At 40.0% G+C, this 17,086-nt stretch overlaps 1 protein-coding gene across 1 annotated transcript in view; it reads right to left on the bottom strand.

Moving 5' to 3' along the window:
* Positions 1-17,086, bottom strand: part of GRIA3 (glutamate ionotropic receptor AMPA type subunit 3) — a 284,919-nt gene that overhangs the window by 12,864 nt on the left and 254,969 nt on the right. Inside the window, exon 13 of the mRNA XM_057718466.1 lies at positions 11,943-12,190. Within this exon, the coding sequence (XP_057574449.1) occupies positions 11,943-12,190 (248 nt within the window). The remainder of the gene's footprint in view (positions 1-11,942; positions 12,191-17,086) is intronic.

The raw sequence follows: 17,086 nt of genomic DNA on the forward strand, positions 1-17,086 counted from the left end.
CAGGGGAATGTTTCAGAGTACTGCAGGCCCTTAACTGGTACCTGAGAGAATTATAAGTCAGAAATATTTATTGTACTCACTTCCATAGAGAACAGAAAGAATTAAAGTAGGCCAGATTCGTATCATGGAAATTAGTCAGGCATTCTCCCCTCTGAAGGGCTTGCTATGAACTTTTTGCTGAGTAGAACCCTCGTAAGACAAAAAGCACAGGTTGGCAAGCTTAGGGAGAGAACAGGAGAGCTTTGCGATGTAATTTCAGGGGGTCTGGGAACATCCTCCCATCCACAAATATTTTCCTCACTAGTACCTGAAATTACATCATGAGAATTTCACACCTTTAAGATCCAGCAGCACTCTTTGTTAAAACAGAAAGCTTCCTGAGAAATGGGAAAGGAAGCAAAGAGTAACTATTTACAAATTCCAAATCTTTGTTCCATTTTGTTTAAAAAAATGTTCACGGCGGGGGGGGGGGGGATGGGTGTAAACTCCCACGTAAAGGGTGTAAATTGCGCCCATGTCATAAAAATGTATATGGATTGTTGATCAGACAGAGAAGATGAGAGCAAACGTGAACTAGACAGTCAGTTAACAGTATGTGAAGGTAGCGCTGACCTGTGGCAGGATGGCGATTCCTGAGTGTCAGGGACAATCATGGAGTAGCATCTATTTTTTTTTTAATTGGGGTAGTAATGTAATTCATAATGCCTTGAAAATGAGTTCTGTTTTTGAAGAAAGCATAACTGGCTGATACGAATTTCTACTTATCTCTGCCATCCACACCTGTCAACAACTCAGCGTCAAAGCACTGTGCTCATTAATCCAGGACACCAGCCCTGGGTGATGGTTGTCTAGGTTCCCAGCTCATTCCTGGGATCTATGAACCAGCCATTGCAAAGTTCAATGTCATGTTTTGTTTTTTTTTTCCAATGTCATCTTAGTGATGGCCAGTGTTACACATGGAGACAGTTTTAGGATAAGAAGACCATGTGTTTTTTTTTTCCCCTGTGATAGTAGAAACTGCTTATTGTTAAAAAACAAAGTAACTAAAAATATTGATATATTTCAAAGGAACTGTCCAATTTATTTTTCAGTTTTGATTTCAGGAAATACCTAAAATGGGTAGTTAGGAGCCATGTTGGATTCTTGCTTATGAAGAAAGAAATGTGGAGACAGTGATGTGAGGGTGCTGAGTTTTCCCACAGTGGAAAAGAGGAAAAAATGGCCTCGTGAATTAATGACCAAGTTGGTTCCTCCATATGGTGATCCTAGAAGGGTTGAGATAAGGATCTGTACTATGGATATGCTTCTGGGCCTGAAAAATATAGGAATCCAGGGGGTAATATGATTTATCTATCTGAGACAATGTGGGATATATTCTGCTCTAAGTGGCTTCACTTCTCCTTTCTGAGCAGGGACACCTAAAGAGCAAACGTCTGTTTAATTAATGTCGCCAAGAGACCTTCAATGGTACCATTAGGAGGGATAGATATATGTGTAAATACGTAGGTCATGGAGGGAAAGACAAGGAGATCACAGAGAAGTAAAAGAAATATACGAGCAAGGATGGTGTATTTGCATAGTTAATTAGAAACTTGCTCTAAGAACAAAATACCTGAATGATGATAACAGAAACTTATCACAGTCTAAGCTGGAAGCCCTCCCCTCATGCTATGCTTCATCCAAAGCTGACTCTAAGTTACTACATTTACTTCTTGGTACCTAGTGATTTTGGGGAACAACTTCTAAAAGTTATCTTCGGCTCAGTGGAGGGAGAAAAGCCATCTTTCACTGGCTCTTCTAGTGAAGATATTTCAGGTTTTTGTGGTGACAAGTCACCTTTCCGAATTGCTCCCTTGCTTCCCTAGCCTTTTCTGAAGAATTGCAGCTATGTCTGCCCAGGCAGGACTTGATTTATTGTTGAAGCCAATTGATGACCAAGCACGAAAAGATTCTTTGTTGGATGGAAGCATTTACTCTACCGTCCCTTGCATTCTTTTCCCAAGGTTACCTTGGGATATGTGTAGTAAAGGGATTTCCTCTCCAAATAGTAGTTGGAGGCTGTGGAAGTTCAAAATATGCCCTAGACTACATTAGTGTTGGAACCCCTCTAAGGAAGCTCTATCCATTTCTTTTCACAGGGGTTTCTGGATGCAGGATTCTAGGAGAATGAAGGTTTAAGTTATTTTAATCTTTCCACCCTTGGATCAGCCTGAGCTTTCTCCACAACCTGGGAGCAGACACATGTGACTGCTGGCAATACTGGACTCTGGCTACCCAAGTGACTCTCATTCCATAGGGGCAGCTATCGTGATTTGCAGAGCTACGCAGTGCTTAGCTGCTAGACGCTCCCTCTGAGACAGTATTTATATCATGTAGTTCACGAATGTAGCTCAAACCTATTTAACTCCTTGCTAATGAGATCATAATTTAAGTGCAAAGAGCAAATTCAATAATGCATGCATATAACATTAGGAGTTGAAAGCTGTGAGTCATTTTACTAAGGGCCCAACAATGGTAGTGATTGAAACCTCTTGATGAGCATTTGTGCTAGAGAAGCAGCCCCAAAAGTCACTTGGAGATATGTGGATAAAGCCGGGGCATTTCCAAATGATAACCTCTCAAATTCAAAGTGATAGACCCCTTGATTACACAAGTTGTGAATTTCACTGATGGATTTCCGCCAAACTGGGCCTTTGTCCAATCTCTCTCTCTAGAAGAGGAAACCTAAACCATTATTGGTTGTGGACTATCTCACATAACCAAATTTATCTGGCAAGACTTCTTACTCAATTTGTCCCTGACAGGGAGAAGGGGCTCAGGGAAGATGCTAAGCTTCTGGAGAAGCCAGTTTTGTTTAATATGTGGCCACAGATGATTTCCCAATTACATAATTGATATGATTCACTTGAAAACTCTGTTTTGAGATCCATTAAAAATTCACACTATCACATTTGGTCGGGTTTTAGTACATACAAGGGTATTTTCTTTCGTTCATCCCAGTGGTACTGAGAAAGAGAGGCGTAGACTGAGAAGACGGATAGAAACTCATCTTTACCAGAAACTCACACGACAAGTGTTTCTGAAGACATCTAGTTCATTCTCTTGATATTCATTGAGAGTGAATGAATATTCACAATATCTTGCAAATGAACATTCGCAAAATATTCATTGAGAGTTTAATCTGATGGGCGCCAGCATCCTATTTCCCCCCCCAGTAGCCCTCTGTTGACCATGACCCATAGAAAAATAATCAGTCTTAGCTTACACTCCAATAGATTGTAACAAATGGGGTCTATATATATCAGATCTGAAAGCTGACTTCTGGTTGCTTTGCCAGGGCACATGCCGCCCTCTTCCATCCACTTGCATGCTAGCATCCACTTCTCTGCATTTCCAGCAGCGATGCTAGACAGGACACACTAGCAGTCAGTCTCTCCCTCTCTCTCTCTTTCTTTAATGTAACGTATGCTATTGTCTTAGGTCTGTATTTTGAGAAATATTTGCTTCAAAGCCAGATGAAATTAAGCTTTATGGTGAATCTAGCACTTGGACCATACTTTTGCCACCTCTGACCAATGGAGATTTGCCTCATGTGCCAAGGGCCAAATGCTATACCGCTCTCTAGAAAGTCAAAAGAGAATGGATTTCAATTGTTTTCCATAAAAGACATCTGCCCCCACCCTGTTCCACCAACCTCAATTCCCACCCTCATCAAATGTATTTTAATCATTTCAAATCTTTCGTGCTTCTATTCCACGGCTGTCCTACCTTTCAGACAGTGTAGTTCTATAATCTTCTTTCCGAATGAAAGGAAACCAAATGATTTGGTCTTAGAGGGGCAGAAAAGGCATAGACATATACCATTTCACTCTGCCACTGCAGTGGTGTCTTTCTTCTTGGCAATTGTACAACAGCATTCTTACCTTCAGGCTTTTCAATCCTGCTGCTCTTTCTGTAGCTCTGGTGTTGGATATTTGGCCATTATTTGTCAATAAGAAACACATTCAAGTTACCAGGATAACACCAAAGGCAAATAATCACATTGTAATCATAGAAACCATGTTAAGGCCATGTAGTTAATTAAAAAAAATTCATCAGAATGGATTAATTTTTTAAAATATTTTCTTTCTGGATTACAATTTTTTTTCCGGTGGTAGAATTTATTCTTTAACACCATCTGGTAAAATCAATGGTTTTGGTAGTCACTGGACTGGTTCAGTTCTTAAGGCAAAAAGGTCCCTTGTTTGAAGCAGCCACTTGAAAGAAAGTGAGGGTTTGCTCTTGGGTAGAAGACCTGAGTAAGTTCAAGGAGCAAATTTAGCCACTATCAGGAAAGAAAACTGTCAGTTTCTTCATGCTTCCAGGAGGCAGCACCAGCATAGAGACATGCAAACCAACGAAGAGCATAATATACTCACCCTACTCCTTGATCCCAAACCAGTCTCGGTGATTCACAGGAACTTCTTCTAAGACCCAGGAAGTGCCATCGATCTGTAATGATTCTTGACTACACACACAACAGTGTCAATAGAGAGTCATTGGGGTCCATCTTAACCCTGGGTATCCAAAATGTCTACCTTTAGGGATGGCTCCTGCCAATTAAAGGTCCGTCTTGTTGCAGGTAAAAGACAGATGCAGATTCACATCCATTACCCAAGGCCCAAGAATGTCAAAGAATTCTGGGTGTGGAAGAGAAGTGGTTAAGAGATGGTGGCATAGGAGAGGAGAATTGTAGACATACATGGAAGAAGAAGAAATACACAGAAAACTGAGGATCTCATTTATACATATAGGAAACACAGTACCACCTCATTCACCTACGTACCACCAAATAGCAGCTGAGGGCATTTGGAAATGTGCTGACCTAAAATATAACTTTTTACTATCTCTGAATAAGAGACTTGCTAAGCAAATGCATGGGATTAAAAGAAAGCTTGTTAGTGATAGGGAGGAGGAACATGTTTGAATTTCTTAAGAGAACAAACTCTTTTTAGGTACTTTAAAAGCACCCAGGTGAAAGGAAGCACAACTAATTTTAATTGCGAGCCATTTTCGGAATTTATTAAAACAAGTTCTCTAAGTTCTTTCCTAGCATCACATTGGTTAGTTTATTCAAGTCCCTATATATTTGTGAAGATAATAAAACTGCATTTCTCTATCAATACTCTATAAATCATAATGATCATCCAACCATTTATTTAATTAATGAAAGTTTAAGTTCATATCCCATCCTCATCCCTTACTTGCCTATATGACTTACAAGCTAAGGCAACTCTCATTGCAGTCAAGTGGTTCAGAATGGTCTCATTTAAACATTCTGTTCCAATGTTCCCAAAAGCACACAAAGTGTGCTGATTTTCAGCTTGGAAAATATGGACACTGGAAGTTGATTTAAGTCCCTGGATAGGACTAAAACCAGGACAATTCTAGGGTAGGTGGGGTAGGGTTTATAATACCTTGTCACCCATCACAAATAGATTGTTTCTTAAGGAACCTCCAAACTGTTTTCCATAGTGGCTGTACCAACTTACATTTCCACCAACAGTGCAGGAGAGTTCCCTTTTCTCCACATCCTCTCCAACATTTATTGTTTCTAGATTTTTTTAATGATGGCCATCCTGACTGGTGTGAGGTGATCCCTCATTGTGGCTTTGACTTGCATTTCTCTAATGATTAGTGATGTTGAGCAGCTTTTCATGTGTTTGTTGGCCATCTGTATGTCTTCTTTGGAGAAATGTCTATTTAGGTCTGCCCATTTGTGGATTGGGTTATTTTCTTTTTTGGTATTAAGCTGCATGAGCTGCTTTGTATGTTTTGGAGATTAATCCTTTGTCTGTTGCTTCATTGGCAAGTATTTTCTCCCATTCTGAGGGTTGCCTTCTTGTCTTGTTTATGGTTTCTTTCGCTGTGCAAAAGCTTTTAAGTTTCATGAGGTCCCATTTGATTATTCTTGATTTTATTTCCATGATTCTAGGAGGTGGGTCAAAAAGGATGTTGCTTTGATGTATGTCATAGAGTGTTCTGCCTATGTTTTCCTCTAGGAGTTTTATGATGTCTGGCCTTACATTGAGGTCTTTAATCCATTTTGAGTTTATTTTTGTGTATGGTGTTAGGAAGTGTTCTAATTTCATTCTTTGACATGTAGCTGTCCTATTTTCCCAGCACCACTTATTGAAGAGGCTGTCTTTTCTTCATTGTATACTCGTGCCTCCTTTGTCAAAGATAAGGTGCCCATATGTGTTTGGGCTTACCTCTGAGCTCTCTATTCTATTCCATTGATTTTCCTTTCTGTTATTGTGCCAGTACCATACTGTCTTGATCACTGTGGCCTTGTAGTATAGTTTGAAGTCAGGAAGCCTAATTCCACCAACTCCATCTTTCCTTCTCAAGATTGCTTTGGCTATTCGGGGTCTTTTGCGTTTCCATACAAATCGTAAGATTTCTTGTTCTAGTTCTGTGAAAAATGCCATTGGTAATTTGATAGGGATTGCGTTGAATCTGTAAATTGCTTTGGGTAATACAGTCATTTTCACAATGTTGATTCTTCCAATCCAAGAACATGGTATGTCTCTCCATCTGTTTGTGTGGTCTTTGATTTCTTTCATCCGTGTCTTAAAGTTTTCTGCATACAGATCTTTTGCCTCCTTAGGCAGGTTTATTCCTAGGTATTTTATTCTTTTTGTTGCAATGGTAAATGGGAGAGTTTCCTTAATTTCTGCTTTTTCATTGTTAGTGTATAGGAATGCAAGAGATTTCTGTGCATTAATTTTGTATCCTGCTACTTTACTAAACTCATTGATCAGGGCTAGCAGTTTCCTGGTGGAATCTTTAGGGTTTTCTATGTATAATATCATGTCATCTGCAAAGAGTGACAATTGTACTTCTTTTCCAATTTGGATTCCTTTTATTTCATTTTCTTCTCTGATTGCTGTGGCTAAAACTTCCAAAACTATGTTGAATAATAATGGTGAGAGTGGACACCCTTGTCTTGTTCCTGTTCTTAGAGGGAATTCTTTCAGTGTTTCCCCATTTAGAATGATGTTGGCTTTTGGTTTCTCATATATGGCTTTTATTATGTTGAGGTAATTTCCTTCTATGCCCATTTTCTGGAGAGCTTTTATTATAAATGGATGTTGAATTTTGTCAAAAGCTTTTTGCGCATCTATTGAGATGATCATATGGTTTTTATCCTTCAATTTGTTGATATGATGTATCACATTGATTGATTTGCATATATTGAAGTTTCATTGACCGGATCTCTTCTACTGAGGTAAGCTGATGCCCTTTACTGAAGATTAAGGGAATCGGGGGGTAGGGGGGATCAGAAAAATTTGAAAGTTTGAGGGGACAAGCAGCTGAGGAAGGAGGTTGATGTGGTTATTCAGCAGCTAAATCCCCATCCTGCTGTGATTTACAGCGACAGACTTTCACTGGCTATGTCACAAACCCCTGGTGATCGGGGTTTATCGCTGAAACAACCTACTGGCTCTTAATTACTACATTTGCACACACAATGTAATAAAGCACTAACACAAAAGGGTGATTTGCAGGTTAAAAATTCCCAAACCACAGCTCTAATTTCCATGATCCTTGCCTGTGCATTTATAGTCCATCAAGGAAGGATCAAGTCTGATTTGTTTAGGCCCTATTAGCCCAGGTTTAGGAAATTGGTAAAACCAAGCAGTATTTTAGTTCTAACCTGTAGGTTTGGTACAGGGGCTACCTTGGTGACTGACCTTGTCTTAATTCCTTGTTTCCAGAAAAATTTTAAAAAATCTGTTTCACTTGCTTAAGTGCGTGCACATTTAAAACAGCCTGATCATTGCTTGTTTCTTCCATAGAATAGTAACTTTTTGAGAATAGGCTTAGAATGTGTAATATCTCATGTCAGGGGGGGAAACGTCAACAATTTAACATAATTGCCCATTTATCATTATTTAAAGGTTGCGGGGGAGAAAGAGAGAGAAAGAGAGATAAGTAATATATGTTTTCCTCCCTCTCCTGGTTTCAGAGATAATAGGTGTAGAAGTGTTTTTGAAAAAGTAACAGCACTCATAAATGTCAGGCTTTGTGATTATTGTCATTTTTAGTAATCAGTACTGAGGGCTGGAATGGCTTAAATATGCTATTTGCCTTGTAACCAAGGTAGTTGAGAATGAACCTAATTTTTATGGAAATACATCACATACAATCAGATTCACATCGCTCATTGGATGGGTAGATGTGATAAATTGCTGTCTACAATATTATCACAAGAGGTGACCCTGAAAGTCAGCAGAGATTTGTGACAGCATTAGCTGTGTGACCTTCTCAAAGTCACCACCATCTCTGGGTCTCACTTTCTCTATGAAATGATGGTATATTTGTCAATTGTCATGTTAACTGGGGATGGAATACAATAAAGAAATGGAATTCTGAAGCCATTTTACTAATACAGTTAAAATTCACTGGTTTGGACTAATCAAAGGGGAAGGATTGTCTGAAGGAGAAAGTCCTGAATTACAAAATAGATTTGAAGAATGACAGTTTCATTACTTTGTCTGTTTTGTAATTCAAACTCACCATAAAACAGTGCCTCAGTGGAGGTCCTCGTGAGAACTGCTTTAGCAGATAAATTTGTAATGAATGTGATTATATCTAAAAAATGCTTCCAACATTTGAAAAAGGTTTGTTCTCTTAAGGAAAAATTCAACTGGCAATCTAGTCTAAACTCTTCATTTGCTTAACAATCCTCTCCTGACCTCTCTTAGACTGTAGACTGGTCCCTGTGCAGTTTATCACAAATTATAAATTAGCGGGCTCCAAATTAATGAGGTTCCACTGCCTTTTCCACCTTCTCCACTGATTTGTTTTTGGTATCACCACTGAGTAGCGGAAACAAGGATTCAAGTTCAGCTCTTGCCCTTCTCTTGCTCACTCTCAGAAAACAGCGGGTAGCAAGAAGGAAGAAGGCAAAGGCAAGCTCCTTGGTAATCCAGAAATGGAATAAACAATCGTTGGCTATGCAGCACCAATTCAGCTATTATTCATAGTTGAGAAAGGGGTGGACTTATTTCAAAAGGTTGCCTGGAGGAATGACCAGAAAAACGCATTTGGAAGATGCCTGGCAAGTAGCACTATGGTCAAAGAAGCTGGAAACATCTAGGATCTACTGAAATATTTTTCTATTTGAGTATCAAGAATCAGATAATCTGGAAATCGTGGGGCTGGCAACAAAGTTACTTGACAATTTTGCAGCAGTATCAGCTGAAGAAATATCTGGGTGAAAAGCAAAACTTCAGCCAGATGCGTGCAGCTTTTTTTGTTTGTTTATGTAACATCAAATATCTGGTTATTTGAAAACTTCTGGGCACTTGGCATCATGTGGATGTTTTAGAGTCATCTTGATACAGTCCATGGCTCCTTTTTAACCATGCTGGGTATGAATGACGAATTCGTGACAGCCATGTATCCAATCCAGCTCAATTTTCGTCTGCAACTCACTTGAATGATATAGTCAGGTTCTCAGTGGCCTGATAATAATACGAGAAAAAAGACCAGGAAGAAGGTGCTAAATACTCTAGGCATCAGGTGAGCCACTGCGAAACTCAAATGAGCCAAGTCAGTGGCATCAGTTCACACTGGTGGGAAAAGAAGTCACTGCTTTTTGACACATAGTAAAACCTTGATTAATTGGAATCCATAAGGGATGGATGGAATTTTCAATAAGAATACTCATTTTGTTTCATTCTTGGCTAATAACACCTTTTTTTCCCCTCAAAATGCTTCCATCCACTTTCTCACCTCAGGCAAGCAGCCTCTAATGTTTGAGGATCAATCCAGATGGAGAAAAGATAGAGGAGACAGAGCTGAGTGTGACCCATAGGTCATCTCTTGGCAAGTGATTGAAAAAAATCAATTCCTTGCAGTCTTCTTTTTTGGTACTGTTGCTGCTTTCTCATCAATGCGGAGTACTGAGCGGGTGCAGTTCAGTTCGTTGGGGTACTGGTTAGGTGAGCTCTGGTTAATCAAGGTTTTACAGTAAAAGACCTCGCTAATGCTTGGTAAGATTATGTCCTGTAGAAAGCTGTTTTTAAATTTATTTCTTGGAAAGTGCTCTGTGTTTCCAAACCCATATTATACTGCAGACGGGAAAACTAACTTTTCCGTCAGCATCCTGAGAAGTGGAGAGAGAAGGAGAGGAGCAGAGGTGTAACCATTGTCTCTGAAGGAGAAGAGTTTCGGCTTGCCTGTTTGTTGGTCTCTGATTGGGAAACACTATTCTTCACCTTAAGATGCCCATGGTATCTTGGTCGTATAAGAGCCGATCTTACATGCTTCAATATAATTCTCATGCCCTTTGGTTCACGGAGGATTCTGTTTTCAGGTCCTCTCCTGTACTTACCCAACATGTCTTTCCATCACTTGGTATTCTGGCTTCTCAGCTTGCTCCTATTTCTTGTTGCTTGGTTGAAGGCTATTCATTCTTTGTAGCCCCGAAGAGCATTAAGGAGCCAAAGGAATGCCAAGTTTAAGATGGGTTTTCTCACGACGGCAGCCTGGATAACAAATAGACCTACCTGAACCAAGAACACGGCTAAGGAGAAGCCAAATCAGGGATTCATACACACAGAGTATCAGGCGACACGCTCGATTAAATATACAAAATATATTTGCAAAGTCTATATATGTGGTGGCCTATTGAAGAAAGACCCCATTTAACTTGAAACCGAGCTTGTTCTTTGGCCTTCAAGTTGAGCGGGGCCAGCTTAAATAGGCCATCACACATAGAGAACATCATCTCATCACTCATACACATGATTGAAGAAGCCATCTCTGATCAGCCAACCAACCACCATGAGCAACCACCATGCTTTAGGAGGGAAAAGGGCTGTAACCTGACTTCTCAGTAGATGGATTTGATTTCTCACACCACTCATCTGAGGCGGGCGGGGACAGTCTTAGGAAAGCCTTGGACTCTTGAAAGCCTAGGGTGTTGAAACCCACACTATGGCCTTCATAAGGCAAGCGGTCTGGTGTGTGAGGGGAGGGAGGGGTGTGGCTGGGCTGCCTCTGTCTGGGAGTTTAAGAAGGGACCCAAGTTAGATCAAAAATGCGGGCGGTGCCCTGGAGACTTTCTATTTCCCAAAGCTGCCAGGCAGGGGAATAACCTGGTCATTCCACTTTGTGTGTGAGTCTTGTGCTCTCTCCTCAATAATAAGATAACAGTCTTGCCGATTACTCGTCACTAAGGGTACCCGGTTGTGGTGACATTGAGGCTGACCTTGGAGTCACCGCCCCCGCTGCCGCACTCTCCTTTGTCGTACCACCATTTGTTTTTCAATTTGTCCAAGAGGCCTTGCTCATTCAGTTTTAATACTGCCAGGTTAACAGCATTTCTTGAAACGATAAAACATAACTTGTAAGAAAATGCACAAATGCTTAGGAAATCGTTAACGTATAAAAAAGGAGCACAAGAGGACAAATTGGCTAAATTTCACAGAACGTGGAGCTATAAAAATGTCTGTACAGCAAATACAGGGTTAAATATTGGAAGGTGGCATGGAGGATAACATTTGCTCAAAACTGAAGTGTGCGGGATGGGGAAATTGTCTCTGATAAAAAAAGTAACAAGAACACCACATCCATGCAATTAACATTCGTCACATATGGCAGCATAACTTGGCTTTTACCATTTAAATTGAAAAAGCCGTTGAACTGTAAAATTAAAACAGCAACAAACAGTCAGAGAGGACAACACAGAGAGAGAACATTAAAAAAAAAATGGATGCATTAAATAGAGGAAACCATAATTTACCGTCTTATTTAACTCCATGGAATATTGTAGATTTTAAACTTTTAAAAGTTACCTCAAAATCCACAAGAAAGAAAATGACAACAAAATGCATCAGGGTAGGTGGAATACTATAACAACACGGATATTGTTATATTATTCCACCCACCTTAATGCTGAGCCTTTAGGGGTTGCCACACCATAGCCTTTGGAATCCAGATTTCCACCAACTTTCATCGTATCACACGGTTTTCTCTGCTCAATGTACTCATTCATGGTTGACTCCAGCAGGAAGGCGAACTTTCCCTTGGACTTCCGCACTCGGGCCACTCCGTCTGCTGTTGTTTTGGTAAACACAGATGGCTCTGCTGATTTCATGTAAGACCACATTTTCTCATAGACAGCAATTTTGGATCTCTGTAACAGAGATAAGAATTCTTAGCGCTACCAGGTATTAAAACGGGAAGAGGCCTCCGCGCAGTGATTTTCAGATATGTTTGATTGCCATCCACGGTGAGAAAAGCACGTTACCCTGCAACCCAGTAAGTACATTCATACACATGTAACCATGGTTCTGAAATAGGTTTCTCAGAACCGCCCTCATCTTTGCTATGTGTGATGCTCTCTTATATTTTCTATTCTATTCGAATTCACTTAGAAAAATGCTGGTCGGGACCCACTCAAGTTGATTTTATGGCTCCAATAATGGGTGGCAATACTTTGAAAAACACTTTCTTAGTTCAACCTTTCTCTCAATTCAGAAATCATTCCTACAGTATCCTGCTATGTGATTACCCTTTACCTGCCTGAAAAAAACAAAAGGCCATTGGAAGGGAGTGTGCAACCATCTTGGTAAGCCTACTCCAGCACGGGGCATTAATTATTGTAAGAAAGTACTTCCTTATTCTGAGCTGAAATTTGTCTCTCTGTTACTCCTACCCTTTACCACTCTCCGCTAGAGGTATACAAAGCAATTCTGTTCCTTCTTTCTCATGATATTCCTTCAGACACTGCAAGGTTGTTCTTATGCCCCCTCTTCATCTCTTCATCACATTAAACTCCACTGATGTCTAACACTCTTCCTGGAACCCTCACTATTCTGGTGTTTCTCCCATGGGATTCTAGCTAGTGGTGTCTCTCTTAAATTGGAGTCTCTAGAAATAAACGTGGCATCCCCGTTATATGACAAGGACAGAATGAAAAGAAAAACTGCTTCCTGCCATTGGAGCATTTTCTATCAATACTGCTTGAGTTTTCATTAACATATTTAGCCTTTCATCCGTTCTTTCAACAAATACTTATTGAGCACCTGCTATATACAAACCACTCTCCTGGGGGGTGTGAAGAATATGAGAGTCCCTGCCTCAACTCAGGTTGAGGTCAAACCCCCAAACTGTTGGTTCTTTCTACCATGCCAAGTTTCCCTCATCCTTGGCTTTTTAAATTTAACTCCATTAAATTTCATCTCAATTCAGGTGGTCCTTACAACATGTACTAAATACTTACAGCTCTATGTTAGGCATTGCGGAGAATATAAAGGAAGCATGGTCTCAGCGACCCCATGACTTACAATTGAGTTGGGAGCTACATCCTTAGGAATGAAAACCCTAGAGAAAAATTCAAAAGAATCTTTGACCAGAAGTGAGATAGCCTGGTAAAAACTATAAACATAGGCCATGGTTTCAAGTGTCCTTTTATGGGGTTTTCTGGCCTCTACCTCAGCTTTTTGGATTGTTTATTTACCTGCTCTTCTCTGGACTTTGGCCAGCTGCATTGTATCTTTCTCGAGGCTTGCTTGGACCTGCTCAAATAATTCCAGAATGATTTGAACTCCCAGAACTAGTGCCACAGAAATTAAGCATCGTGTTTATGGCAATTAGATCCTCACTGAGTCACTGAAACTATTCACTGAGATGAAATATACTTGATTTGCATAAAGAACAGGGAAAAAGCCAATGTGGCTGAAGCCGAACGAACAAAAGGGAGAATGGTAGGAAAAGAGCTGAGAAGGATAATCAGAGGTCAGATCTTGTAGGGCCCTGTAGGTCGTGGTAAAAAGTTTGGATTTGCGCTACATGTGATAGGAAACTATTGGAGGATTTGAGGAGGGGTGTGGTAAGATCAGATTTAAAAATGTAAAGCATTACTCTAGCTGCTGTATGGAGACTAGACTGTGAGGTGGGCCAGAGTGGAAGCAAGGAGATGGGTTAGGGGGCTATCCTAATGATCCCGGGGAGAGATGGTTGTGACCTGGACTAGGCTGGGAGCAATGAAGGCAGAGGGAAAATGTTGGATTCAAGATATGTTTTGGGGAGATAGCAAACAAGCCTTGCCGACGGACATCTTCACCTGATGGGCCTAGAGACACTTTCAGATCAAACATTTACAAACCAAACTTACTGTCTTCCCTGTATAGCCTGGCTCTCCTTCTAAATCCATCAGCAAACTACCTAACATCTAAGCTAGAAAGTGTGGTTTTTATTCCTTCTTCAGCTTCTCGTTATGCCTTGGTTTATTCTAACACAGAAATGCCTGTGGGGTCTGTCCTTTTGGCTTCTTTTCATTCTCATTACCATTGCCCTAGGGGAGGCTCTCCTCAGTTTTTGGTCTAGACGCCATTGCCTCCTAACTGGTCTCCCAGCCTCATCTCTCTCTTCAGTGTATCCTCCAGTGATCCTTCCAAACGTCAATCCAATCAAGTTACTCCATTCTTTAAAATTCCCTGGTAGTTCCCTACTACGTACAGGCCAAAATCCAAACTCTTAGGTCTGATATTCAAGAGTCTTTATGATCTTGACTACTCTCCTGGGAGCCAGTCACTGAAATATGCCACACATTTGCATGTCTTCTGCCTCTGGTTATGCTTTTGCTTCTGCCTGAATTATCCCTGTTCATCCTACAAGGTCCAGAGTGAATATCGTGTCTTCTGTGAAACCTTTCTTGACTCTCCTCTGTCCCCACAGAAGTGCTTCCTCAGCTTTCTCCCAGAGTGCTTTGCTCATATGTTGGCTATAGAGCTTTTACTAAATTGCATTAAGGTGAGTTGGCTATGGGTCTGTCTTCCCCATGTTCCTGGGTGATTTTGAGGACACGTCCATGCCTGTTTCATTTTGGTAGCCCTCTTGGAAGCCGGCACAATGCTCGATGCATGGTGGGCACTCAGGATATATTTAATAACTGAACCTTAGGCCTGATCAGGGTGACAACCAGATTCTTGGTCAAAGATACCAGAAAGTTGGTGAAAATGGCTATCAGCACTAATTTTATAGCACTGTAGAATTCTAGAGCTGAAGTTACTCTAAAGATCATTGGATCTTTCTCTCTTTGTAAATAGGTTCATTAAAAAACAAACTTATGGTTAGCAAGGGGGAAAGCAGGGGAGGGATAAGTTGGGAGATTGGCATGGACATATACACACTACTGTATATAAAACAGATAACTAATAAGAACCTGCTGTATAGCACAGGGAACTCAGTACTCTGTAATGGCCTATACGGGAAAAGAATCTAAAAAAAAGTGGATATATGTATATGTATAACTGAATCATTTTACTGTACACCTAAAACTAACACAACATTGTAAATCAACTATACTCCAATGAAAGTTAATTTTATTTTTTTATTTTTTTTAATTTTTGTTTTGTTTTTTTTGGCACATGGGCTTAGTTGCTCCGTGGCATGTGAGATCTTCCTGGAGCAGGGATCAAACCCATGTCCTCTGCATTGGCAGGCGGATTCTTAACCACTGCGCCACCTAGGAAGTCCCTGAAAGTTAATTTTAAAAAAAAGATCGTTGGATCTCTCTCAGCTAAACCCTTCAGGATATATGTTTTATAATCCATGGTTTGTTTGGTTTTTTGCCACTTAGCCTGCCTTTGATGCCCACACTAATAACTTTCCTCCTAACAATCAAGACCTTCTAAGACTGAAATGAAATCTCATCCATTGACATTTATGCTCATTTCACATTACATTATCCTTATCTGACACATGAAACAATTTCTAAGCATCACAATGAAATATTCTCAATGACTTTATTTCAGTAGAAATTTCCTAGACATTTGCTCAAAGAATTTTTCAAAGTAGTAAATAATTCAGATGCACAGAAAGATATAAAAAATTATGTTAAGAACACCTGTGTACCTGCCACAAAACTTAAGAAATAAAATATCATGAAGTTAGTTGAAGTCTGCCTACGTATCCCTCCGTAATTGCATACCTCTCCTTCCGGGCAGAAAGTAACCTCTCTACTGAATTTGGCCTTTATCATTCCCTTGCATCTCTTTTTACTTCTTCTCCTTTGTAATGGCTGCATAGCATTGTAATCTATGAATATATCATACTATATTTACCCAATCCCTTCCTGAAGGACTCTTAGGCCAGTTCCAATTTTTTGCTATTATAGACAGCACTACGGTGGGTATGTACCTTTGTTCCCTTACAAAGAGGCATTTTGTGTTCTTCTTCTTGGCCCAGTCAAATCTGAGTGAAAGGGAGAGGAGGTTAGAACAATTTGTCTCTTACACAATTTGCAAATAGGCCATTGCTTCCAAAGATAAATTTATAAGGCAAGGGCAAAGGGGTCCATGAATTTTGATCTGAGTGTGTTATGATTTGGACTCATTTACTTCATCATTTACTTGAGCTCTTTGATTACTGATACAGGTTAAAAGGTTTATTCCTTTAGGTAATGATGCATTTCTAGGAGAATAAATGGCAGTACTTGAAGTGGGTACTTGAAATGTGTGTGGTGTACATGCAACAGATATTAATGAATGCAGTAAATGAAAAGTTAGTGGCAGAAATGATTGGGTCCTGGTTGATGACTGATTTCTGAAGGAGGTTAGAAAGGGGGAAAAGAAATGGCTCATCAGTGAGAAAAATTAAGCCAAAATGTTTATCTTCCTAACTAGTGTTTAAGAGACAGTATAACATTGAGGAAAAAAGAAGAAAAAAAATCACTAGCTTTTTTTTTTTTTTTTTTGCAGTCTGTCTTATTTTGGCTGAAATATTGAAGGCAGTAAAAGGGGTTGGATCTTAGCTCAATTATCTGGGAGAAATTTTAAAAATTATGGGCAGGATGTGTAACAGCAAGTTCATTTTTCTCCAGCCTGCCACGATTCATTTATTTCATCCCACAGAGCACCATTTTGTACCAAAGAAGGAATAAACAATGGTTATGTAGAGATGCCACAAGAAATTCCTAGAGCTGCTAGAAATCAAAAAAGAGAACTACATGAATGGGTGTGGAACAGATGAACCTGAAACAGTAGATAAAGTAGTGCTCTAATATCCATGGATTCCACAGTCACTG

This window comes from Hippopotamus amphibius, chromosome X (assembly GCF_030028045.1).
Source record: "Hippopotamus amphibius kiboko isolate mHipAmp2 chromosome X, mHipAmp2.hap2, whole genome shotgun sequence".
NCBI classification, from domain to species: domain Eukaryota; kingdom Metazoa; phylum Chordata; class Mammalia; order Artiodactyla; family Hippopotamidae; genus Hippopotamus; species Hippopotamus amphibius.